A 24906-nucleotide genomic window follows, 5' to 3' on the forward strand; every position below is an offset into this window, starting at 1 on the left:
CAGAACTGAAACCGGAACCACACACAGAGTCTGGGGCGTGTCCAGCACAGGAACCGGCAAACAAACCCGAACCTGGAACACAGAAACCTGGAGCGGAACGGAACCAGGGCGGAGTTCTGCTCCCGGTGGAAAACGAGACCCCGCCCCCCTCCAGAACCAAGACTAAATCCAAACCCGGAACCAAGAAGCACAAACCCAAAGCGCCGGATGACCTCGACATGCCCGCTCCAGTCGACGTGGACGCCATCCCGCTCCCCAAAACGTCGTACGCTTTCGACCCCGAGCGCTGGGACGACCCGGACTTCGACCCCTTCGGAGGGAAGAACAAGGCGCAGAACTCAGCGGCGCCACCCAGAGGCTCGTACGGGTTCGATCCGGATCGTTTGGACGACTCGGTGGATCCGTTTAAGCCGAGGAAGACGCTGGCGAGTGCCGATCCGAAACTAGATCCCGCTGAGAGAGAGGAGGGGGAGCAGGGGGAGCGGGGTACAGAGCGCCCCCTGGTGGAGGAGAGGAAGGCGCGCCCGGCACCCAAGAAAAATAAAAATAAAGATAAAGTTATTACGTAAGTGATTTATATTATAATTACACATTTAATAAGATGTAAACCACATGGCCAGAAGTACAGTGTATCACAAAAGTAAGTACACCCCTCACATTTCTGCAAATATTTCATTATATCTTTTCATGGGACGACACTATAGACATGAAACTTGGATATAACTTAGAGTAGTCAGTGTACAGCTTGTATAGCAGTGTAGATTTACTGTCTTCTGAAAATAACTCAACACACAGCCATTAATGTCTAAATAGCTGCAACATAAGTGAGTACACCCCACAGTGAACATGTCCAAATTGTGCCCAAATGTGTCGTTGTCCCTCCCTGGTGTCATGTGTCAAGGTCCCAGGTGTAAATGGGGAGCAGGGCTGTTAAATTTGGTGTTTTGGGTACAATTCTCTCATACTGGCCACTGGATATTCAACATGGCACCTCATGGCAAAGAACTCTCTGAGGATGTGAGAAATAGAATTGTTGCTCTCCACAAAGATGGCCTGGGCTATAAGAAGATTGCTAACACCCTGAAACTGAGCTACAGCATGGTGGCCAAGGTCATACAGCGGTTTTCCAGGACAGGTTCCACTCGGAACAGGCTTCGCCAGGGTCGACCAAAGAAGTCGAGTCCACGTGTTCGGCGTCATATCCAGAGGTCGGCTTTAAAAAATAGACACATGAGTGCTGCCAGCATCGCTGCAGAGGTTGAAGACGTGGGAGGTCAGCCTGTCAGTGCTCAGACCATACGCCGCACACTGCATCAACTTGGTCTGCATGGTCGTCATCCCAGAAGGAAGCTGACGCACAAGAAAGCCCGCAAACAGTTTGCTGAAGACAAGCAGTCCAAGAACATGGATTACTGGAATGCCCTGTGGTCTGACGAGACCAAGATAAACTTGTTTGGCTCAGATGGTGTCCAGCATGTGTGGCGGCGCCCAGGTGAGAAGTACCAAGACAACTGTATCTTGCCTACAGTCAAGCATGGTGGTGGTAGCATCATGGTCTTGGGCTGCATGAGTGTTGCTGGCACTGGGGAGCTGCAGTTCATTGAGGGAAACATGAATTCCAACATGTACTGTGACATTCTGAAACAGAGCATGATCCCCTCCCTTCGAAAACTGGGCCTCATGGCAGTTTTCCAACAGGATAACGACCCCAAACACAACCTCCAAGATGACAACTGCCTTGCTGAGGAAGCTGAAGGTAAAGGTGATGGACTAAACCCAATTGAGCACCTGTGGCGCATCCTCAAGTGGAAGGTGGAGGAGTTCAAGGTGTCTAACATCCACCAGCTCCGTGATGTCATCATGGAGGAGTGGAAGAGGATTCCAGTAGCAACCTGTGCAGCTCTGGTGAATTCCATGCCCAGGAGGGTTAAGGCAGTGCTGGATAATAATGGTGGTCACACAAAATATTGACACTTTGGGCACAATTTGGACATGTTCACTGTGGGGTGTACTCACTTATGTTGCAGCTATTTAGACATTAATGGCTGTGTGTTGAGTTATTTTCAGAAGACAGTAAATCTACACTGCTATACAAGCTGTACACTGACTACTCTAAGTTATATCCAAGTTTCATGTCTATAGTGTCGTCCCATGAAAAGATATAATAAAATATTTGCAGAAATGTGAGGGGTGTACTCACTTTTGTGATACACTGTATATGGACGCCCCTCATAATTATTAAGATTGGGTTTTCCAGCCACACCACTACCGCTGTCGTCCAGGGTTCGAATCTACTTTGGTGCTATCGGCCAGTCAGGCGTCTACATACAGACGGTTGGCTGTGTCTGAAGGTGGGGGCCTGGCCAAGGCTTGTTGATGGATAGGCATCTTGCATTATTCCCAGTGTTTATGTGCAAACCGGAATCACTGTGACCCTGACCAGGAAGAAGCAGTGTGTAAAATGAGTTCTGTAAAATAAATCAAGTTCTTTTAAACATGCTGATCCCTTGATGCCGTTTGTAGTGTACTATTTTACCATGGTAGTGTGTGGTTTGGAACACAGCCCACTATTTTTAAAGCTCCATATTAAGGTGGTATAAACCGCTTTAAAACATCCTACTAAGCTTCAGTCCCCCTGAAAGGTTCTCTGTAGTGAATCTCTGTAACCCCTGATCCATCTCTGTACTAACAACTGTTCCACCTCATCTCTCCTGTCTGTCCCTCCTTCATTTATGTGTTTCCAACTCATCGTCCATCCACTACCTCATCCTTCTCTACCTTCTCCTCCTCTTCCTCATCCTCCTTATCCTCCTGTTCCTCTTCCTCATCTTCCACTACCTCATCCTTCTCTACCTTCTCCTCCTCTCCCTCATCCTCCTCTTCCTCATCCTCTTCCTCATCTTCCACTACCTCATCCTTCTCTACCTTCTCCTCCTCTTCCTCATCCTCCTCTTCCTCATCCTCCTCTTCCTCATCTTCCACTACCTCATCCTTCTCTACCTTCTCCTCCTCTTCCTCATCCTCCTCTTCCTCATCCTCCTTATCCTCCTTATCCTCCTGTTCCTCTTCCTCATCTTCCACTACCTCATCCTTCTCTACCTTCTCCTCCTCTTCCTCATCCTCCTCTTCCTCATCCTCCTCTTCCTCATCTTCCACTACCTCATCCTTCTCTACCTTCTCCTCCTCTTCCTCATCCTCCTCTTCCTCATCTTCCACTACCTTCTCCTCCTCTTCCTTATCCTCCTCTTCCTCATCCTCATCTTCCTCATCCTTATCTTCCTCATCCTCATCTTCCACTACCTCATCCTTCTCTACCTTCTCCTCCTCTTTCTCATCCTCCTCTTCCTCATCCTCATCTTCCACTATCTCATCCTTCTCTACCTTCTCCTCATCCTCCTCATCCTCCTCCTCCTCCTCCTCCTCTTCCTCATCCTTATCTTCCTCATTCTCATCTTCCACTACCTCATCCTTCTCTACCTTCTCCTCATCCTCCTCATCCTCCTCTTCCTCATCCTTATCTTCCTCATCCTCATCTTCCACTACCTCATCCTTCTCTACCTTCTCCTCATCCTCCTCTTCCTCATCCTCATCTTCCACTATCTCATCCTTCTCTACCTTCTCCTCCTCTTCCTCATCCTCCTCTTCCTCATCCTTATCTTCCTCATCCTCATCTTCCACTACCTCATCCTTCTCTACCTTCTCCTCATCCTCCTCTTCATCATCCTCCACTACCTCATCCTCCTCATCCTCATCTTCTACTACCTCATCCTTCTCTACCTTCTCCTCATCCTCCTCTTCCTCCTCATCCTCCTCTTCATCATCCTCCACTACCTCATCCTCCTCATCTTCCACTACCTCATCCTTCTCTACCTTCTCCTCATCCTCCTCATCCTCCTCTTCATCATCCTCCACTACCTCATCCTCCTCATCTTCCACTACCTCATCCTTCTCTACCTTCTCCTCATCCTCCTCATCCTCCTCTTCATCATCCTCCACTACCTCATCCTCCTCATCTTCCACTACCTCATCCTTCTCTTTTTCATCCTTCTTTACCTCATTTTTCCCCTTGTTTTGTTTATTCATGTCGTCCACTACCTCATTCTCCTCGTCTTCATCCTCATCTTCTTCATCCTCCACTACCTCATCCTTCTCTACCTCATCCTCCTCTTCTTCATCCTTCTCCTCCTTATCCTTCTGTTCCTCATCCTTCTCTACCTCATCCTCCTCTACCTCATCCTCCTCTACCTCATCCTTCTCTACCTCATCCTCCTCTGCCTCATCCTCCTCTTCCTCATCCTCCTCTTCCTCATCCTCCTCTACCTCATCCTCCTCTTCCTCATCCTCCTCTTCCTCATCCTCCTCTACCTCATCCTTCTCTACCTCATTCTCCTCTTCTTTATCCTTCTCCTCCTTATCCTTCTGTTCCTCATCCTTTCTTTACCTCATCCTCCTCCTCTTTATCCTCCTCTTCCTCATCCTCCTCTACCTCATCCTCCTCTACCTCATCCTCCTCCTCCTCTTTATCCTCCTCTTCCTCATCCTCCTCCTCCTCTTTATCCTCCTCTTCCTCCTCCTCCTCTACCTCATCCTCCTCTACCTCATCCTCCTCCTCCTCTTTATCCTCCTCTTCCTCATCCTCCTCCTCCTCTTTATCCTCCTCTTCCTCATCCTCCTCTACCTCATCCTCCTCTACCTCATCCTCCTCCTCCTCTTTATCCTCCTCTTCCTCATCCTCCTCCTCCTCTTTATCCTCCTCTTCCTCCTCCTCCTCTACCTAATCCTCCTCTTCCTCATCCTCCTCTACCTCACCCTCTTCCCCTCCTGTCGTTTCTATCAGGATGAGTGAACAGACTCGATGTCTCTGTTTGTTGATGTGAGTATCGTCGCCTCTCTCTGTTGTTCTGTACAGTCCCGCTCTCTCTTCTGTCCAGGTTATTTTTTATTTCTCTCTGTTCTTGTTTTCTGATGATCAGGTGGAGTCTGTTGAGTCTGTGTGTTGTTTTCATTATCGATGGCTGTCAGTGATGGATGTTGTTGTGATGTGGATTGATTTGTTAGTATAGAGTTTATATAGAGGTTATATAGAGGTTATATAGAGGTTATATAGAGGTAATATAGAGTTTATGTGGACTCAGTATTGATGTTAACACACTGAGGTCAGAATCAGGTCGACTGGCCGGGGTGCCTGCATGGATGAGAGACCGGCTGTGTCTGTAGGGAGGAGGGAAGGTCGAGCGGGGGTCCCTCATCCCTGCTGTGATCACGACCTCTGCTGGCCGCTCGAAACGCCTGCACTAGGTGTGGCTGATCACAGGTGGCAGCGTGTTCATCTCCATACAGAGTAACACAGACTGTAATACCCCAGAAATGATGTGCTTCCGATTGTGCAGCAACAGTTTAGGGAAGGTCCTTTCCCGTTCTAGCATGAGCTTCCTGCTTAGAGCCCTGAGCTCAGCCCCACTCAACATCTCTGGGATGAACCGGAACATCGACTGATCAGTCGGCGCCCAGCCACACAAGTTATGTCATGTTTTGACTAAATGGGCACAAATTCTCACAGTCCTGTTAGGGTCATTAGCAGTGACCGTGTATTGCAGCTTATTTCGATGCTTTGATTGTTCTTGGTCATCTCCAGTGTTCCAGAACACCAGGAACCGTAACAGTTCTGCTTTTCTCCTGTGCAGGAACCCGTGCAAGGTGAAGAACTACGAGAACACGTCTGTAATCCCGGACACGGTCAGCCAGGTACAAAACCCCACCGCTACATAGAAATGCTTTCAAATGTTCATCTTCAAGTGATTGACAAAATGCAAAGGAACCGTCGCAGGTCCTTCACTGACCTGGTGATGTTTGGGTGGTGGAGCATTCTCAGCCTGTTGTAGCAGGTGCAGCAGTGTTGTTGGGATTTTTTCCACTTTATTAGGAACACTTTTATCAGTGTAAAGAACCAGGGTTCCTCAGATCTACTGTTCCATGATCACCTTATGTGTATGGATGTATGTAGCACATAGGTGTTCCTAATAAAGTGCTCAGTGAGGGTGTATGGGGATTCGGAGCAGCACATCACCCCCCCCCACCGTACAGAGTGTTCTGTTCTTCATTACTGCTCATCGTTATGTAACCCTGTGTGTGTGTGTGTGTGTGTCTCTCTGTGTATGTGTGTGTGTGTGTGTGTGTGTGTGTCTCTCTCTGTGTGTGTGTGTGTGTGTGTCTCTCTCTGTGTGTGTGTGTGTGTGTGTGTGTGTGTAGGCTGGAGGTCAGGAGGACGCTGAGCATCACGCCACTGATGAGGAGAAACTGGCGTCCACGAGCGCTCAGCAGAGGAACGACAAGAAGATCAAAACTACCAAAACAGGAGAAGGTACGAACATCACCCTGCTCCTCACACCCTGATCCACACCGGGGTTCTGGTTCTGGTTCCAAACATCGGGGTTCTGGTTCTACACACCAGGGTTTTGCTTCTGGTTCTACACACCAGTTCTGGTTCTGGTTTTACACACTGGGGTTCTGCTTCTGGTTCTAAACACACCAGGGTTCTGGTTCTACAGACCGGTTCTGGTTCTAGTTCTACACTCTGGTTCTGCACTCAAGTTTTGGTTCTGATTCTACAGACTGGTTCTGGTTCTACACACACATTGGGGTTCTGCTTCTGCACTCAAGTTTTGGTTCTGGTTCTAAACTCTGGTTCTAAAAAACGGTTCTGGTTGTGCACACCAGTTCTGGTTTTGGTTCTATACACCAGGGTTTTGTTTCTACACACACATTGTGGTTCTGGTTCTACACACCAGAGTTCTGGTCCTCAGATGTTCTGTTCCATGACGAGGTTCTGAGGAACGCTGTGATGTAGCTGTGGTGTTTTGTGGTGCATGACGCTGCTTCCCTCTAGCGGTCCGATCCTGTTCCTGCAGTCTGAGTTTTGGTTCTGGTTTCAGATCTTCAGCTGGAGGAGGAGGACAGTGTGAGTGAGAAGAAGATCATCTGCACCCCCGTGAGTACCTGCTCACTGCAGTACTAGTGGTTCAAATCTAGCAGTTGTGTTCCAAAATCTAAAGATGAAGTCAGATGTTTATGTATGTGAATGTCCTCAAACTGATGACCTGCCGTCCCAACTATTTTGGAATTAAGGGTGGTTTTGTAATAAGTCATTGGTGAACATGCCAAACATCAGGTGTTTCAACAAGGAATGTTTTCCAATTCCAAGGCTGTGTTCCAATCCAGTTTTGAATCAGGTGGCTGTGTTTCAACCCAGTTCTGAATCCAGTAGTTATGGTTTAAACCCAGTTCTGAATCCAGTAGTTATGGTTTAAACCCAGTTCTGAATCCAGTAGTTATGGTTTAAACCCAGTTCTGAATCCAGTAGTTATGGTTTAATCCAGTTTTGAATCCAGTAGTTATGGTTTAATCCAGTTTTGAATCCAGTAGTTATGGTTTAATCCCAGTTTTGAATCCAGTAGTTATGGTTTAATCCAGTTTTGAATCCAGTAGTTATGGTTTAAACCCAGTTTTGAATCCAGTAGTTATGGTTTAAACCCAGTTCTGAATCCAGTAGTTATGGTTTAATCCAGTTTTGAATCCAGTAGTTATGGTTTAATCCAGTTTTGAATCCAGTAGTTATGGTTTAATCCCAGTTTTGAATCCAGTAGTTATGGTTTAATCCAGTTCTGAATCCAGTAGTTATGGTTTAAACCCAGTTCTGAATCCAGTAGTTATGGTTTAATCCAGTTTTGAATCCAGTAGTTATGGTTTAATCCAGTTTTGAATCCAGTAGTTATGGTTTAAACCCAGCCCTGAATCCAGTAGTTATGGTTTAATCCAGTTCTGAATCCAGTAGTTATGGTTTAATCCAGTTCTGAATCCAGTAGTTATGGTTTAAACCCAGCCCTGGATCCAGTAGTTATGGTTTAATCCAGTTCTGAATCCAGTAGTTATGGTTTAATCCAGTTCTGAATCCAGTAGTTATGGTTTAAACCCAGCCCTGGATCCAGTAGTTATGGTTTAATCCAGTTCTGAATCCAGTAGTTATGGTTTAATCCAGTTCTGAATCCAGTAGTTATGGTTTAAACCCAGCCCTGGATCCAGTAGTTATGGTTTAAACCCAGTTCTGAATCCAGTAGTTATGGTTTAATCCAGTTCTGAATCCAGTAGTTATGGTTTAAACCCAGCCCTGAATCCAGTAGTTATGGTTTAATCCAGTTCTGAATCCAGTAGTTATGGTTTAATCCAGTTCTGAATCCAGTAGTTATGGTTTAAACCCAGCCCTGGATCCAGTAGTTATGGTTTAATCCAGTTTTGAATCCAGTAGTTATGGTTTAAACCCAGCCCTGAATCCAGTAGTTATGGTTTAAACCCAGTTTTGAATCCAGTAGTTATGGTTTAATCCAGTTCTGAATCCAGTAGTTATGGTTTAAACCCAGCCCTGGATCCAGTAGTTATGGTTTAATCCAGTTTTGAATCCAGTAGTTATGGTTTAAACCCAGCCCTGAATCCAGTAGTTATGGTTTAAACCCAGTTTTGAATCCAGTAGTTATGGTTTAAACCCAGTTTTGAATCCAGTAGTTATGGTTTAATCCAGTTTTGAATCCAGTAGTTATGGTTTAAACCCAGCCCTGAATCCAGTAGTTATGGTTTAAACCCAGCCCTGAATCCAGTAGTTATGGTTTAAACCCAGTTTTGAATCCAGTAGTTATGGTTTAAACCCAGCCCTGGATCCAGTAGTTATGGTTTAATCCAGTTTTGAATCCAGTAGTTATGGTTTAATCCCAGTTTTGAATCCAGTAGTTATGGTTTAATCCAGTTTTGAATCCAGTAGTTATGGTTTAATCCAGTTTTGAATCCAGTAGTTATGGTTTAAACCCAGTTCTGAATCCAGTAGTTATGGTTTAATCCAGTTCTGAATCCAGTAGTTATGGTTTAATCCCAGTTTTGAATCCAGTAGTTATGGTTTAATCCAGTTCTGAATCCAGTAGTTATGGTTTAATCCAGTTCTAAACCAGTGGCACCCAATCCAGCTCTGACTTACGCAGCCTTGTTCCACCTGTAGAAAGAAATTACAGCTGAAGTCAGAAGTCTATATACACACACACACACACACACACACACACACACACACACACACGTCTGAGGAACATGCAGAATTTATGCAACTGTTAGTTCCTGTGTGTGTGTGAGTGTGTGTGTGTGATTAGACTGAGGATCATATCCAGAAAAGCAGATCTGTAGAAGGACACCAGCAGGTCACTCAGCACTCAACCACTGCTCACACACACACACACACACACACACACACACACACACACACACACACACACACACACACACACACATGCTTAATGACCTTCTGTTTACACCAATCAGCCCAAAAATATTCAGGACTCCTGTGGTATCTGGTACCAGGACGTTACCAGCAGGTCACATACTTTTGGATATTCTGTTATAGCTGCTATTTATTGTGTGTGTGTGTGTGTGTGTGTGTGTGTGTGTGTGTGTGTGTGTGTGTGTTACAGAGTGATGAATGTCAGAAGGCCAGTCCCAGTCTGGATTCCGCTGCGCTCAGTGAGATGGATAAAGCGGCCGTGCTGACTCTGATCAGAGAGGAGGTCTCATCTCTAACCTTAATTTATCTTCACCACACACACACACACACACACACACACACACACAAACACAAACACACTCATGTTCTGATTCACCGAGAGATTCAGATGAGACGATCTGAGCATGTGCAGAGCAGGGATGAGAGTTCTGTAGGGAGACGGTGGTGAGGGAGGACAGATGAGGTTAGCGTGACAGGCGAGGATGTTCTGGGGTCACCCCTAATATGAGCACACCAGAGCTGATATCTGGAACCTCACAGGTTCGAATCTCGGCTCTGCTCTGCCACCGTCGGGTCGGATTCCAGAGGCGATCCCTCCTCATAAGTGCTGCAGTGACGCCCTCTGCTGGCTGATTGGTGGTGCTGCACAGAGACGGGGGATAACGGAGAGCGGTGCCTGACTCTCCGTGCGCTGTACAGATCTCCATATGAACCCGCGTGTTTTAGTCACGACCCTCCTCGGTCAGGAGTAGAGGGGAAATATGATTGGGGAATTGGATACGAATAAATTTGTGTAGAGGGTTTGTGTGTGTGTGTGTGTGTGTGTGGGGGGGGGGTAACGTAAGGTGACCATCAGAAGGTCGGGGTACTCACATTTTTTGGGGGGTGTCCCCGTCTGTGTGGATCCCTCAGATCATCAGTAAGGAGCTGGAGTGTAACGAGTGGAAGAGGAAGTACGAGGAGAGCAGGGCCGAGGTCCTGGAGATGAGGTAGGATTAACTACACTTCCCATAATGCACCTCTTCCTACAGTCAGTGCTTGATGATAAACCCCGCGGCGTGTGAATGTGTCGACAGGAAGATCGTAGCCGAGTACGAGAAGACGGTGGCGCAGATGATCGGTGGGTGACGACGGTTTTACTGAGGTTACGCTATGCTGTGCTAGCACCGCTCTGTGTGATTAGCGCCTGACGCTGCGTGTGTTCCTGCAGATGACGAGCGGATGAAGAACGTGGGATCTCAAAAGAGCGCGCAGCAGCTGACCGCCGAGCGAGACCAGGCTCTGTCCGACCTCAACTCGGTGGAGCGCTCGCTGTCCGACCTGTTCCGCCGCTACGAGAACATGAAGACGGTGCTGGAGGGCTTCAAGAAGGTAACCGATCAGCCAGGGTGACCAGGGTGACCAGGGTGACCAGGGTGCTGTGCCGTCCATCTGTAGCTCCTGTGATGCAAAAACTCCCTGCGCAGCGGTAACATCGTCTTCTGTGTTAGCCACACGATGTAGCGGACGTGTGGTCACCACAGATTAGACGTGATGGCGGTGTGGCTGAAACACCAGAACTCAATAATAATACTAGTAAAGGGTGTCCACAAACTTTTGGTCCTGTCCCTCCCCCCCTAAACCTTTAGCGTGTTGTGGTTAGCGCTGCTTGACGGCGTCTCCTCTCTCTCTCTCTGTGTGTGTTAGAACGAGGAGGTGCTGAAGAAATGCGCTCAGGAGTATTTAGCTCGAGTTAAACAGGAGGAGCAGCGATACAACACGCTCAAGATCCACGCCGAGGAGAAACTCGACCGGTGTGTGTGTATAACGTGTGTGTGTGTGTGTGTGTGTGTGTGTGTGTGTATAACGTGTGTGTGTATAACGTGTGTGTGTGTGTGTGTGTGTGTGTGTATAACGTGTGTGTGTGTGTGTATAACGTGTGTGTGTATAACGTGTGTGTGTGTATATAACGTGTGTGTGTGTGTATAACGTGTGTGTGTGTGTGTGTATAACGTGTGTGTGTATAACGTGTGTGTGTGTATATAATGTGTGTGTGTGTATATAACGTGTGTGTGTATAACGTGTGTGTGTGTATAACGTGTGTGTGTGTGTGTATAACGTGTGTGTATAACGTGTGTGTATAACGTGTGTGTGTGTGTGTGTGTGTGTGTGTGTATAACGTGTGTGTGTAACGTGTGTGTGTATAACGTGTGTGTGTATAACGTGTGTGTGTGTGTGTGTGTATAACGTGTGTGTGTGTATAACGTGTGTGTGTGTGTATATAACGTGTGTGTGTATAACTTGTGTGTGTGTATATAACGTGTGTGTATAGTGTACGTGTGTGTGTATATAACGTGTGTGTGTGTGTGTATAACGTGTGTGTGTGTATATAACGTGTGTGTGTGTGTGTATAACGTGTGTGTGTGTGTGTGTATAACGTGTGTGTGTGTATATAACGTGTGTGTGTGTGTGTATATAACGTGTGTGTATATAACGTGTGTGTATAACGTGTGTGTGTATAACGTGTGTGTGTGTGTGTATAATGTGTGTGTGTAATGTGTATAACGTGTGTGTGTATATAACGTGTGTGTGTGTATAACTGGTGTGTGTGTGTGTGTGTGTGTGTGTGTGTGTATAATGTGTGTGTGTGTGTGTGTGTGTGTGTGTGTAATGTGTATAACGTGTGTGTGTATATAACGTGTGTGTGTGTATAACTGATGTGTGTGTATATATAACTGGTGTGTGTGTGTGTGTGTGTGTGTGTGTGTGTATATAATGTGTGTGTGTGTGTGTAATGTGTATAACGTGTGTGTGTGTATATAACGTGTGTGTGTGTATAACTGGTGTGTGTGTATATATAACGTGTGTGTGTGTGTGTGTGTGTGTGTGTGTGTGTTACAGAGCGAATGAGGACATAGCTCAGGTACGAGCGAGGGCGGATGCTGAGTGTGTAGCGCTGAATGCTAGTCTGAGGAAGGAGCAGATGAAGGCGGAGTCTCTGGAGCGAGCGCTGCAGCAGAAGGTAACGAACCAATCAGCATCATCCAATCAGAGACCAGCGTTTAATTCTGTATCACTCTCATCTGTGGTGCTGAAGCTGAGAGCATCATTACTGTTACTAAGCAACCAGAGTTCAGTAGTGATGGAGGGTGTAACAGCACAGTGATGAGAGGAAGCTGTACAACAATCACACATTTATAATCACAATAATCACCATCAGAGAGAAATTATATTTCATTCTTTTATTCTTCAGATGATTTAAAGCATTACAGTAACACAGAGTCTTTCTCTTATTATTATAGGAATATTATATTGATATTATTTATATTTATTTATTTATATTATTGTATTCATTTTTAGCATCATCATCATAATTATTATTGATATAGTTTTTTCTTGCAACTCTTTGTCATAATTATTTCATTATTTATTTTTAAGAATTAATTCACTTTTGTTTGTTTTATTTCTTTATGTATTGTTTTTATTAATATTATTATTTATGTAAGATTGTTATTATTACTATAATTTCTTAATAATTTTATTGATTTATTTATACAGTACTGACATTTTTATTTTCTATTTTATTATTAATTTTTTTTTTTTTTATTGTGATTATAATTATTATTGTCATTATTAATATTATTATTTTAAATTTGATTATATTATTATTTGATTTATATTATTTATATGTATTATATTTATATGTATTATTATTATTATTATATCTGCTATTAATATTCTTCTTCTTATTATTATTTATTATTATTATATTTATTATTATTATGTTTATTATTATTATATTTATTATTATATTTATTATTATTATGTTTATTATTATTATATTTATTATTATTTATTATATTTATTATTATTATGTTTATTATTATTATATTAATTATTATTAATTATTATATTTATTATTATTATTATGTTTATTATTATTATTATTTATTATTATATTTATTATTATTGTGTTTACTATTATATTATTTATTATTTTTATTATTTTTATTTTTTATTATTATTATTATTATTATTATTATTATTATTATTATTATTAAGGTACTGGACTAGTGATTGGAAGGTCGCTGGTTCAGGTCCTACTACTGACAGATTGTTACTGTTGGGCCCCTCAGTGAGGCCCTTAACCCTCAGTTAGATAATTTGTTGCCACAGTTCTGTGAGGTGCTTTGGATTAAAGTATCTGCTAAATGCTGAAACTACAAATATATAGAGGAGGCTCAGCGCCCCTGTGGACCCTGACCACACTGATCCAGCACCACACGTGTGTTTGTTGTATCAGGATCTTCAGATCATCCTGACTCAGTAGAAACCACTCCACTTATCTCTGTGTGTGTGTGTGTGTGTGTGTGTGTGTGTGTGTGTGTGTGTGTGTGTGTGTGTGTGTGTAGAATCAGGAGATCGAGGAGCTGACCAAGATCTGTGATGAACTCATCGCTAAACTGGGAACCAGTGACTGAACCAATCTCCCTCCTGCACTACCCACCCGCCCCGCCCCGCCCAGCCCCAGGCTCCAGGAACCGCTGCATGTGCACATCTGGATCTGTCTTGAACATCTGCAGCACCGACATGTATACAACCACCACAGCGACAAACTAACAACAACAACAACCGTCCGTGTGTGTGTGTGTGTGTGTGTGTGTGTCGCCTTGTCCTGTACGTGCACACGTTTTAAACATTAGCGGTTTTATTAGCTGCAACGTTTCTGTTTTAGCTACATCAGGATTAATTGAAGATGAATGCTAACAGATTAGCATAAAAATAAGTACATAAATGCGTTTATTTAAATTAGCTTCTGTGTTTACAGATTCTGGTTTGTTTGATAGCAGATGTTAGCGAGGACTCACCTCAGACTCACGTTCACGCTGGACGCCACAATTATTTACGTTTACTCTTAGCATTTTAGCGGCTTTAAACGTAGCGGCTTTTAAACTGAATTCCAAAATCATAAACTGTAAATTAGCCACAGCTAACATGCTCATAAGCACAATCACAACGGTAACGCATGTCTAGCTAAAGCGCTCCAGTCAGGCCGACGCCCAGTCTGTGCTGTTAGCGGAGCTTCATCCCGGGGTCAACATAGCGGTAAAACACGCTAGCTTGGCTCTGGAGCTCTTGAGTTTGAATCGTGACTGTGCTATCAGCCGGTCGGGCGCCCGCACAGACACATGATTGGCTGTGTGTTCATATGGGGGCGGGATGATGGCTAAAACAGGGTGCGAGTGCGCCCTCTGGTGGCCGGACAATCACGGATGGCAGACCGTGACTCTGTGAGCTCACAAACGTAAACATGACAGACTCCTTTGCTAAGTGCTTTATGTTTATTATTATGGCTTTTATCAGACGCTTATTAATCCTGAATACAGTGTAGGCAATTAAGAGCTAGGGGCCTTGCTCAGGGGCCCAACAGGGGCTCAACAGGGGCAACCTGGCCATCAACCTTCTGGCCACTAGAGTCTAACACTTTAACCACTAAGCTTCCACATGAGCTGCGTCTGTAGTTCATCTTGTGACCACTAGAGGCGCAGTTCCACCTCGCGCACTTGATGCTGTGACATCATCGGCATCAACCGACCAATCAGGACGCAGAACTCCTGCGAAGGAATCCGTAAATATCAGAAGCTTCCAGATGAGACCAGTTCCCTCAATACTGAAAATGAAACGATATCTTAGCACTGCTAGCCAGCTGCTAGCTTTAGCGTTTATGAAGTTGCTAATATAGCAGCGTGCATGCCGCGTGAGCATCTTTTTAGCCGCGTTAGCACCTGAAGTCCAGTGTGAACGTTCGCCGATATTCAGGATGTTTACGTTTCGTTTGGAATCCGCTGTTAGCTAAATGAACTAAACAACCAATTTAACGCTGCTAACGACGTTCAATAGCAAGTCGCTTATTGTCACGCTACAGCTAAGTGCGCTATTTATTAGCTATTATTAGCAATTTATTAATGAGCATTATTTGTAGTAATGGAAGTGATTGGTGGATTTAATTAAGCCCCACCCCTATTTTGGGAAACGTTCGGTTCCTTTCTGTAGGATTTTGGCGGTTCTCGTTCTTGGCTGTGATTAGCGGCGCTAAACGTTCTCGCTAACACCAACCAGTCAGAGAAAGCCGGCGACGTTTAGTGGGAGGTTCAAATTGTTCGAGCGCGAGCCGCGAATTCGCAAGTTTTGCAACCCGCTCTGAAGGGGCGGAGCTTATCGCTAATAATCGAGTGAGTGAGATTTAATTTGATAAAACTGTAGCGACGGTTCGCCATTAGCGATGAGACTGTGACTGTATTTTACGCTCGTGCTGTTATTATTCGAGGCATTGGTTAAGCACCGCACCCACCGCAACCCTGACCAGAAGCAAAGGTTTACTGATCGTTTGTAGATCACGTGACCATGAACAGTCCGTCTCGCTGCCTTGCGGTTATTTTTATTACGTTCATTAGCCTGTTTAGCTGCTAGTTAGCATGCTAGCCTAACGAACGGTACTCCGCCGCGTTTGCGCTACACTGCCTGTTGCCATAGCGATGCCAATCAAGCTGCAGTTACGACGGTTTCTGAGACCCTGTGAGTCTCTGTGTGAGATTTTTGTGCCAAACGGATCCAAGTGCCAGTAAAACATGCGACAGGGTCAAAAGTATTCGGACGCCTGACCTCTGTGTGACCTTCTGGTGCAGCTGAGGTCTTGTTGGAACAGGAAAGGGCCTCACTCAAGGGCCCAACAGTGGGTGCATGGCAGAGCTGGGATTCAAACCCTCAACCTTTTGATTGACAGCCCAAAGCTCCACCCACTCAGCTTCCAGTGTACCCACTGGTGGCAGCATTCATTCAGCTGGAACAACAGCCACTCCTCTGAGAAGCTTCTCACAAGACTTTGGAGTGTGTCTGTAGGAATTTGTGCCCATTCTGTCAAAACATGACAGCATTTCTATTTGTATTGCTGGGCTGATGCTCAGTTGAGGTTCCGGTTCATCCCAGAGCTGTTGAGTGGGGCTGAGCTCAGGGCTCTGAGCAGGACGCTGGACAAAGGATGCACACAAATGTAATAATCAGAAGGGGCGTCCCAATACTTTTGGCCGTGTGTGTATGAGTGTGTTGGTGTGTGTATATTTGAGTTGAGTGTGTATTGAGCTGCACAGATCATGTTTACTAATATATATAAATATATAAATATAAATAAACGCCTCTATATTGTTTATTCTATATTTTGTTTGTGAAACTGGTCCTGAATTAAAGGTTATAAATGTTTTTATTCTCCTCGTCTACTTTCATTTATTTATTTTATTACTATTAGCAGCAGAAAAGGGCCTTCCCCAAACTGTTTTCTTTGTTTCAGACCTCAGGGTATTCCTCATAACTGGTGCAGTTACGCCCTCTGCTGGCTGATTGGGGGATAAATGAGAGCAGTGTGTGGCTCTCTGTGCGCGATACAGATCCCTGTTTGAACCCGCCTGGTGCAGGTGAAAAGAAGTGGTCCGTTCTGCACACGTGTCGGAGGGGACGTGTGTCAGTCACAACTCTCCTCAGTCAGGAGAGGGAAGTGGATATGACTAAACTGGGAAGAGAATGCATTAAAAACATGTTTCAGTTCAGAATCAGTTGTTACACCGGAACTCCAGGACCGTTCTGCTGAACCACAGTTACTGTACACTACAGGGTCAAAAGTATTTGGACGCCTGACTGTGAGCTTGTAGGACGTCCAGTTTCAAAAACAAACGGTATCAAAACTGAGCGACTCTGTAACACACGAGACACCAGTTCACCCAGTACAACATCTTTTCTTTATTATTATATTATTTCTGAGTGTGTGTGAGGTGTGAGGTGTGTAAGGTGTGTGTAAGGTGTGTGTGTGTGTGAGGTGTATGTAAGGTGTGTGTGTGGTGTGTGTGTGTGTGAGGTGTGTGTGTGTGAGCAGGACGAGTTAATCCCTGATTCATTATGATCACATGACAGAGATTTAATAAATGCTATTAGCTCCAAGATCGTCCTTGTAATAAGGACACACACCCGGCACCTTCTGTTCTTTTATTTATTAATTTTATGAATTATTAATTTTATTATTTATTTATTTTATTGCTTATGAATTATTTATTTTATTATATATTATTTATTTTATTATTTATTATATTATCTATTTATTTTATTGCTTATGTATTTATTTATTTTATTATTTATTTTATTATCTATTTTATTTCTTATGTATTTATTTATTTTATTATTTATTATTTGTTTTATTATTTATTATTTGTTTCATTATTTATTATTTATTTATTTTATTGCTATGTATGTATTATTTATTTCATTATTTATTATTTATATAATTATTTATTATTTATTTCATTATTTATTAATTATTTCATTGTTTATTTATTTTATTATTTATTCATTTTATTGCTTATGTATGTATTTATTATTTATTTTATTATTTATTATTTATGTCTGTTGCTTCTATTGTTCACATTAGCTGTGAGTAAAGACTCTTGGGAGAACAGAACCTGAACACACACTACATGATCAAAAGTATCGGGACGCCCCTTATTACTAAATTCCTGTGTTTCAGCCTCTACAGTTACTAACAGGTGTAATTAGTCAATCATATGAAAAAATGATATGTTTACAACTTTGCAGCAACAGTTTAGGGAAGGACCTTTCCTGTTCCAGCATGACTGTGCCCCTGAGCACATAAAGAAAACCTCAGTTTAAAGAAACTCCAGTGTCCGGCACAGAGCCCTGACCTCAGCTCCACTTAACAGCTCTGGAATGGACCGGAACATCGACTGATTAATCAGCTCCCAGCCACACAAATGCTGCCATCTTTTGACTGAACGAGCACAAATGCCCACACAAAGACACACCTCAAACTCTTGTGAGAAGCTTCTTAGCGGAGCGGCTGTTGTTTTAATACAGTTTGTTTCTGAAATGGAACACCGACAGGCTCATGGTCAAGTGTCCGAATACTTTTGGCCCTAAAGAGTATGACTATGGGTACGTAGTACACTGGGAACTTCAGGTCCTGAAAATAAAACCTGGAAACAACAAGACCTGAAAAACAGAGAGAACTCTGGGAACACAGGATCTAGAATTCAGGACTTCTGACCATGAGTATGAAGGGTTCATTACTAAAATCTAGAAGCAGGAACAAAGGGTCTAGAACTTTCACACCCAGGGAGCATGTACGAGTATTAGTAACTGGTGAGCGGTTTTTGCTGATGATGACGAGTGAGTATTAGAGATGATAAGCTGCAGAAAGCTGCTGTACAGATTAGACCAGAGGAAGATTCACACGTCCGTCCATCCGCTCATCCATCCATCCTCTCGTCCTTCTCCTGAGTGACCATGAAGTCGTGGTTCATCCTGCTGCTGCTGCTCAGCTCCACACTGACTGGTACGTATCTACCTCACCTTCATTCTCTCCTCACTTACTAACACAGGTTCTGATACATGGACACGTTGTTTAGGAACAGACCTAACCGCAGAACCGGTCTACCATTCAGGTGTATCTTGTGGTTAAAAATATCCTTCTGAACAGTTAAAGTACTGTAACTATGAGAATTGGCTTCCTCTGGGTGCTCCGGTTTCCTCCCTCAGTCCACAGGTGTGTGTGTGTGTGTGTGTGTGTGTGTGTGTGTGTGTGTGTGTGTGTGTGTGTGTGTGTGTGTGTGTGTGTGTGTGTGTGTGTGTGTGTGTGTGTGTGTGTGTGTGTGTGTGTGTGTGTGTGTGTGTGTGTGTGTGTGTGTGTGTGTGTGTGTGTGTGTGTGTGTGTGTGTGTGTGTGTGTGTGTGTGTGTGTGTGTGTGTGAGAGACCATGTTAATCTCAGATCAGTTGTGTTTTCTTGCTCGGTGTGTAAAGGCGAGGCGCTGAAGTGTCACACCTGTGTGGCGACCAATCAGGAGGAGTGTAATCGGCAGGGATCGAGTGTGTGTCCTGCTAATTCAGACGCCTGTGCCACCATCACAGGACCCAGTGAGTATACACACACACACTGACTTTTACACATATACAGTTGTGGTCAACATTACTGGACAGTGGGAGCCTAGTGGGTTGAACTATGGGTTACCAATTGGAAGGATGTGGGTTTGAATCCCAGCTCTGCAATGCAGCCAATGTTGGGCCACTGAGCAAGGCCCTTAACCCTCTAGGCTCCAGGGGCACCGACGATTGTAGTGTAGACGTAATACAACAAATAAAGACGTTTTATCTACCCTAGATTATTATTAACTGTAAGTCATGATCAGTCCAGTGGTGGAGTGCTTTATAACCACTTCATCCAAGACTTGGCTTTGTGCTTGGTGATGTACGGCTGGCATGCAGCTGCTCGACCATGAAAACCCACGCCATGAAGCTCCTGGTGCGGTTTTTGTGCTGATGTTAATGCCACAGGAGAGTTTGAAACCACCCTTGAATACACTGAGTTCTTTAGGAACACTTGTTCGCTAACAGGACTCAATTAAACACCTGAAGTTAATGATTAAGAGGTGTGTCCCAATACTTTTGCCCATATAGTGTATTTAACACGACGTCTTTAATATTTAGAGCTGCCAATAATGTTCACCATAACTGTCCACATACATACACACTCACAATCATAGTTTTATGCAATAGTGTGCAGACCCCTGGCCAAATGTACATATTTTGTTTTTATATTTTTATATTAAGTTCACACTATGCACAATTTTTATGCATGTATTTTATATTTAATCAATTTAAAATTATAAGATAATATACAAAATAAAAATAGGTGAAACGGTTTCTTCTTTGTCCGCACGGTGGAGCCACAACATTATAGTATTTATACCTAACGTGTTTAATATGTAATAACTGCTAATAAATCATGATTATTTATACATTTTAAAGAAGAAAAACAAGTCCTGATATTAAATAATAAATTAAAGTAACAGTGATTTAAAAACAAAAATTATTAATGACCTAAAACCAACACTTTTTAACTTTCTTCTTTACGTTTGTAGTTAAGCCACAATGCTAATTAGCTTTGTAGCTTCATTAAAGCTTAATTAAAGCTTATAGCGTCTAACAAGCCTTGTGCAGTTCTGCTCAGTGAAAATAACAACATTTCTACATGAATAATTTTATTAATATAAAAATATCACATCTTTATACTGATCAGAATATGTTAGAATCTACAATTCAAGATTTTCTGTAATCAGTAACTTGCATCTAATATGCTAATGCTGCTAATGCTATTAGCCCTGATATAGCGTATATTTTAAGTTAAGTGTTCCATACAGAGTCAGAAACTATTCATATAACATTTCTTTCGAAGACCTAATTACAATTAGTTTTAAGAACAGTTCACTGACATTAACAGTGTAAGATAAAAGCGTGGAAGTTCTATTATTTATTTGTTCATGTCATTTATTTATTCATTTTATTTTCACATTGACAGTTGTTGGATATACAGTGTATCACAAAAGTGAGTATACCCCTCACATTTCTGCAGATATTTAAGTATATCTTTTCATGGGACAACACTGACAAAATGACACTTTGACACAATGAAAAGTAGTCTGTGTGCAGCTTATATAACAGTGTAAATTTATTCTTCCCTCAAAATAACTCAATATACAGCCATTAATGTCTAAACCACTGGCAACAAAAGTGAGTACACCCCTAAGTGAAAGTTCCTGAAGTGTCAATATTTTGTGTGGCCACCATTATTTCCCAGAACTGCCTTAACTCTCCTGGGCATGGAGTTTACCAGAGCTTCACAGGTTGCCACTGGAATGCTTTTCCACTCCTCCATGATGACATCACGGAGCTGGCGGATATTCGAGACTTTGCGCTCCTCCACCTTCCGCTTGAGGATGCCCCAAAGATGTTCTATTGGGTTTAGGTCTGGAGACATGCTTAGCCAGTCCATCACCTTTACCCTCAGCCTCTTCAATAAAGCAGTGGTCGTCTTAGAGGTGTGTTTGGGGTCATTATCATGCTGGAACACTGCCCTGCGACCCAGTTTCCGGAGGGAGGGGATCATGCTCTGCTTCAGTATTTCACAGTACATATTGGAGTTCATGTGTCCCTCAATGAAATGTAACTCCCCAACACCTGCTGCACTCATGCAGCCCCAGACCATGGCATTCCCACCACAATGCTTGACTGTAGGCATGACACACTTATCTTTGTACTCCTCACCTGATTGCCGCCACACATGCTTGAGACCATCTGAACCAAACAAATTAATCTTGGTCTCATCAGACCATAGGACATGGTTCCAGTAATCCATGTCCTTTGTTGACATGTCTTCAGCAAACTGTTTGCGGGCTTTCTTGTGTAGAGACTTCAGAAGAGGCTTCCTTCTGGGGTGACAGCCATGCAGACCAATTTGATGTAGTGTGCGGCGTATGGTCTGAGCACTGACAGGCTGACCCCCCACCTTTTCAATCTCTGCAGCAATGCTGACAGCACTCCTGCGCCTATCTTTTAAAGACAGCAGTTGGATGTGACGCTGAGCACGTGCACTCAGCTTCTTTGGACGACCAACGCGAGGTCTGTTCTGAGTGGACCCTGCTCTTTTAAAACGCTGGATGATCTTGGCCACTGTGCTGCAGCTCAGTTTCAGGGTGTTGGCAATCTTCTTGTAGCCTTGGCCATCTTCATGTAGCGCAACAATTCGTCTTTTAAGATCCTCAGAGAGTTCTTTGCCATGAGGTGCCATGTTGGAACTTTCAGTGACCAGTATGAGAGAGTGTGAGAGCTGTACTACTAAATTGAACACACCTGCTCCCTATGCACACCTGAGACCTAGTAACACTAACAAATCACATGACATTTTGGAGGGAAAAGGGCTCAATTTGGACATTTAGGGGTGTAGTCTCTTAGGGGTGTACTCACTTTTGTTGCCAGTGGTTTAGACATTAATGGCTGTATATTGAGTTGTTTTGAGGGAAGAATAAATTTACACTGTTATATAAGCTGCACACAGACTACTTTTCATTGTGTCAAAGTGTCATTTTGTCAGTGTTGTCCCATGAAAAGATATACTTAAATATCTGCAGAAATGTGAGGGGTGTACTCACTTTTGTGATACACTGTATCTTGTTCCCCAGTGCACTTAATTAAAGGTGCTTATGTGATTTTATCAATAATACATTTTGTAGTTTTTCTGCTTTAGTTTCGGTGCACAATACGTGGAAGCAGGAAATATTAAAAACGTGATTTTTATCTTAATCTGGTGAGTTTGTGAGTTTGTGGGTCGTGATCATTTCCTCCAGACCCAGTGGATGGTTGAAGATCCTGAAGGAAACTTTGACAGTAAACACAGACACAGTAAACGGCATCATTTTCCACCCCGATCACATTAGATGAGAAAAACAAACGCTGCTCTTCTGTCACAGAGCTGTAAAAAATGTCGTGGGTGGAAACCAGCCATCATTTCATTTTTACCTTTTCATTTTCCATAGGAGGCCACAGTCAGACTTCCAATTCTGTATGTTTATCACTTCAGTACGAAATCACTGCTCCTGTTAATATTAATAAATCTTAATAATCCACTGTTTTACATTTATATTTTATTATTTAATTCCATTTAACATGGTTATAAAAATGTCCTGTTCACACATTTACAATCTACTCCAGAGGTCCCCAACCACCGGGCCGCGGCTCATGGGTAATTTATTACCGGGCTGCATAGAAAGAATAAGTAATTAGAGTCACTACAAGAGGAATTACATTTCCAACACTCTTCGGGTGTTATTGTCTCCTATCATCACTAGGTGGGAGCAGCGTCTCGTTGCAGCGAAAACAGCTCAGAATTCCCCCTGATTTTCCAATATAGTTATTCTATATTAAATCCTCCCGCCACCTCCCGTGAAATTATATCTTATATGAAACCGGTCCGTGGTGCAATAAAGGTTGAGGACTGCTGATCTACACTGTAAGGTCAAATGTATTGGGACGCCCCTTCTAATTATTACATTCATGTGTTTCAGCCACAACAGTCACTAACAGGAGTAATGAATCAATTATATAAAGGAAATTACTGTATATGCTGCCAACTTTACACAGTTTAGGGAAGGTCCTCTCCTGTTCCAGCATTTCTGTGCCCCATTGGCTTAAAGAAACTCCAGTGTCCTGCACAGAGCCCTGACTTCAGCCCCACTCAACAGCTCTGGGATGAATTGGAACATCGACTGAAGCTTTCTTGACCAACATTAGTGCCCAGCTTTACAAATGGGCACGAATTCCCACAGACATGATTGTCAAAAGCCTACTCAGGGTGTGTGGAGCATTCTGATGAAGGTTGAGGTCAGGGCTCTGCACAGGCCACTGGAGTTCCTTCACATCGCGCTCATCAACCATGCTTAAACATGAAAGGACCTTCCCCAAACTGTTGCTACGAAGTTTCACAAAGGATATAAATAATAATTAATTCATAATATTGATTTTACACACCTGTGAGCAACAGGTGAGGCTGAAATGCTAATCATTAGATGGGGCGTCCACATACTTTTGGCTTTGTGGTGTATAATGAAGCAGACGTAAAACTAGACACAAAGACAGCTCCGGGTCTCTGGGTTTGAGCCTCGAACTCCAGGCATTGACATCTTCTCATTCTATTTGTTTTCTGGTGACCTATGAAAAACATGCCAGCAGGTGGATTGGTTTCTGCCTGATGTCCAGTGTTTCTGACCGCCGTCTTCCCCCCTGTGTTCCCTTTTTCCAGACTCGGTGATGAAGTCGTGCTCGTTCAGGACGTTCTGTGATAAATCCCACCTGAGTAACGGAGGGGTGAAGCTGGAGTGCTGCTTCAGCGACGAGTGTAACGGGCCGCACCGCGCCCACAGTCACGGGAACGGAGGACAGGGGAACGGTGCCGTGGCTCCGGGGTCCAGTTTCAACCTGCTGCTGGGAGCACTGGTCATCAGAGTCGCCGCCAGTGTCATATAACGAAACCAGAACGAGCTTCATGATCCCAAAAACCACCCTGGAACCCCCACGAGAACCAAGAACCTTCCGTGTTCCACCCTGGAACTGGAACGTCTCTGTAGAGTAGCGTCCACTTTGGAACCCAAACGCATTAAAATCTCTATTCACTGTATCTGTAATGGTCACTGTGTGGTCAGAAGTATGTGGACGCCTTATCATGAGCTTGTTGGATGTCCCGATGAGTGACCTCTGTGTGACCTAGAACCACCGCCACTCTTCTGAGAAGCTTCTAACAAGACTTTAAAGTATGTCTGTGTATGGGAATTTGTGTATGGGAATTTGTGCCTGAGCATTTGTATAGCTGGGCACTGACTGATCAGTTGATGTTCCGGTTCATCCCAGAGTTGGTAAGTGGAAAGCCTTCTCAGACGAGTTGAGCCTGTTATTACTGCAATGAAGGGCTGGACGATGTATGATTGTTATTATTTTGGAATGGGATGTCCGACAAGGTCATGATCAAGCATGTACATTTTGGTCACCACAACAGCGACTCCTACTGGCTGGTGGTGGAGGAACACAGAGAGTGTAGCGTGTTCCTACAGATCACTTGAAGCTCTCTGTTATAATCCATCACTGCCTGGTAGCTTCACGTGGGAGGGTGCTTGTGCTAGTGCTTTTCTAATCAGACACACACCAGAGATACAGTGAATAAAGATTAAAT

General features: G+C 43.6%; 2 protein-coding genes across 5 annotated transcripts in view; both read left to right on the top strand.

Moving 5' to 3' along the window:
• Nucleotides 1–16549, top strand: part of tacc1 (transforming, acidic coiled-coil containing protein 1) — a 45395-nt gene extending 28846 nt beyond the window's left edge. For 3 of the 4 annotated variants that reach the window (XM_063014551.1, XM_063014548.1, XM_063014549.1), the window contains exons 3-14: nucleotides 1–565; nucleotides 4838–4873; nucleotides 5685–5745; nucleotides 6250–6361; nucleotides 6933–6988; nucleotides 9504–9596; nucleotides 10226–10302; nucleotides 10390–10433; nucleotides 10524–10684; nucleotides 11000–11106; nucleotides 12194–12314; nucleotides 13705–16549. The exon at nucleotides 1–565 is cut by the window's left edge. In XM_063014551.1, coding sequence (XP_062870621.1) covers nucleotides 1–565; nucleotides 4838–4873; nucleotides 5685–5745; nucleotides 6250–6361; nucleotides 6933–6988; nucleotides 9504–9596; nucleotides 10226–10302; nucleotides 10390–10433; nucleotides 10524–10684; nucleotides 11000–11106; nucleotides 12194–12314; nucleotides 13705–13773 — 1502 coding nt within the window. In that variant the 3' untranslated portion in view covers nucleotides 13774–16549. The remainder of the gene's footprint in view (nucleotides 566–4837; nucleotides 4874–5684; nucleotides 5746–6249; nucleotides 6362–6932; nucleotides 6989–9503; nucleotides 9597–10225; nucleotides 10303–10389; nucleotides 10434–10523; nucleotides 10685–10999; nucleotides 11107–12193; nucleotides 12315–13704) is intronic. The other variant, XM_063014550.1, reaches the window with a different exon arrangement.
• A 2088-nt stretch (nucleotides 16550–18637) lies between these two features.
• On the top strand, nucleotides 18638–24206 carry si:ch211-113d22.2 (uncharacterized). Its single transcript, XM_063014679.1, has 3 exons — nucleotides 18638–18686; nucleotides 19152–19265; nucleotides 23983–24206. Exons 1-3 carry the CDS (start codon nucleotides 18638–18640, stop codon nucleotides 24204–24206), a joined length of 387 nt encoding a protein of 128 aa, XP_062870749.1.
• The last annotated feature ends 700 nt before the right edge of the window (nucleotides 24207–24906 follow it).

This window comes from Trichomycterus rosablanca, chromosome 18, assembly GCF_030014385.1.
Source record: "Trichomycterus rosablanca isolate fTriRos1 chromosome 18, fTriRos1.hap1, whole genome shotgun sequence".
Taxonomy (NCBI): Eukaryota; Metazoa; Chordata; class Actinopteri; order Siluriformes; family Trichomycteridae; genus Trichomycterus; species Trichomycterus rosablanca.

Bases quoted from the DNA above. Each gene is read 5' to 3' on its own strand.
- si:ch211-113d22.2 (XM_063014679.1), top strand. From the start codon at position 18,638: ATGAAGTCGTGGTTCATCCTGCTGCTGCTGCTCAGCTCCACACTGACT. The intron at 18,687-19,151 runs GTACGTATCTAC...CGGTGTGTAAAG, and splicing joins GCTCAGCTCCACACTGACTG to GCGAGGCGCTGAAGTGTCAC. The intron at 19,266-23,982 runs GTGAGTATACAC...CCCTTTTTCCAG, and splicing joins TGCCACCATCACAGGACCCA to ACTCGGTGATGAAGTCGTGC.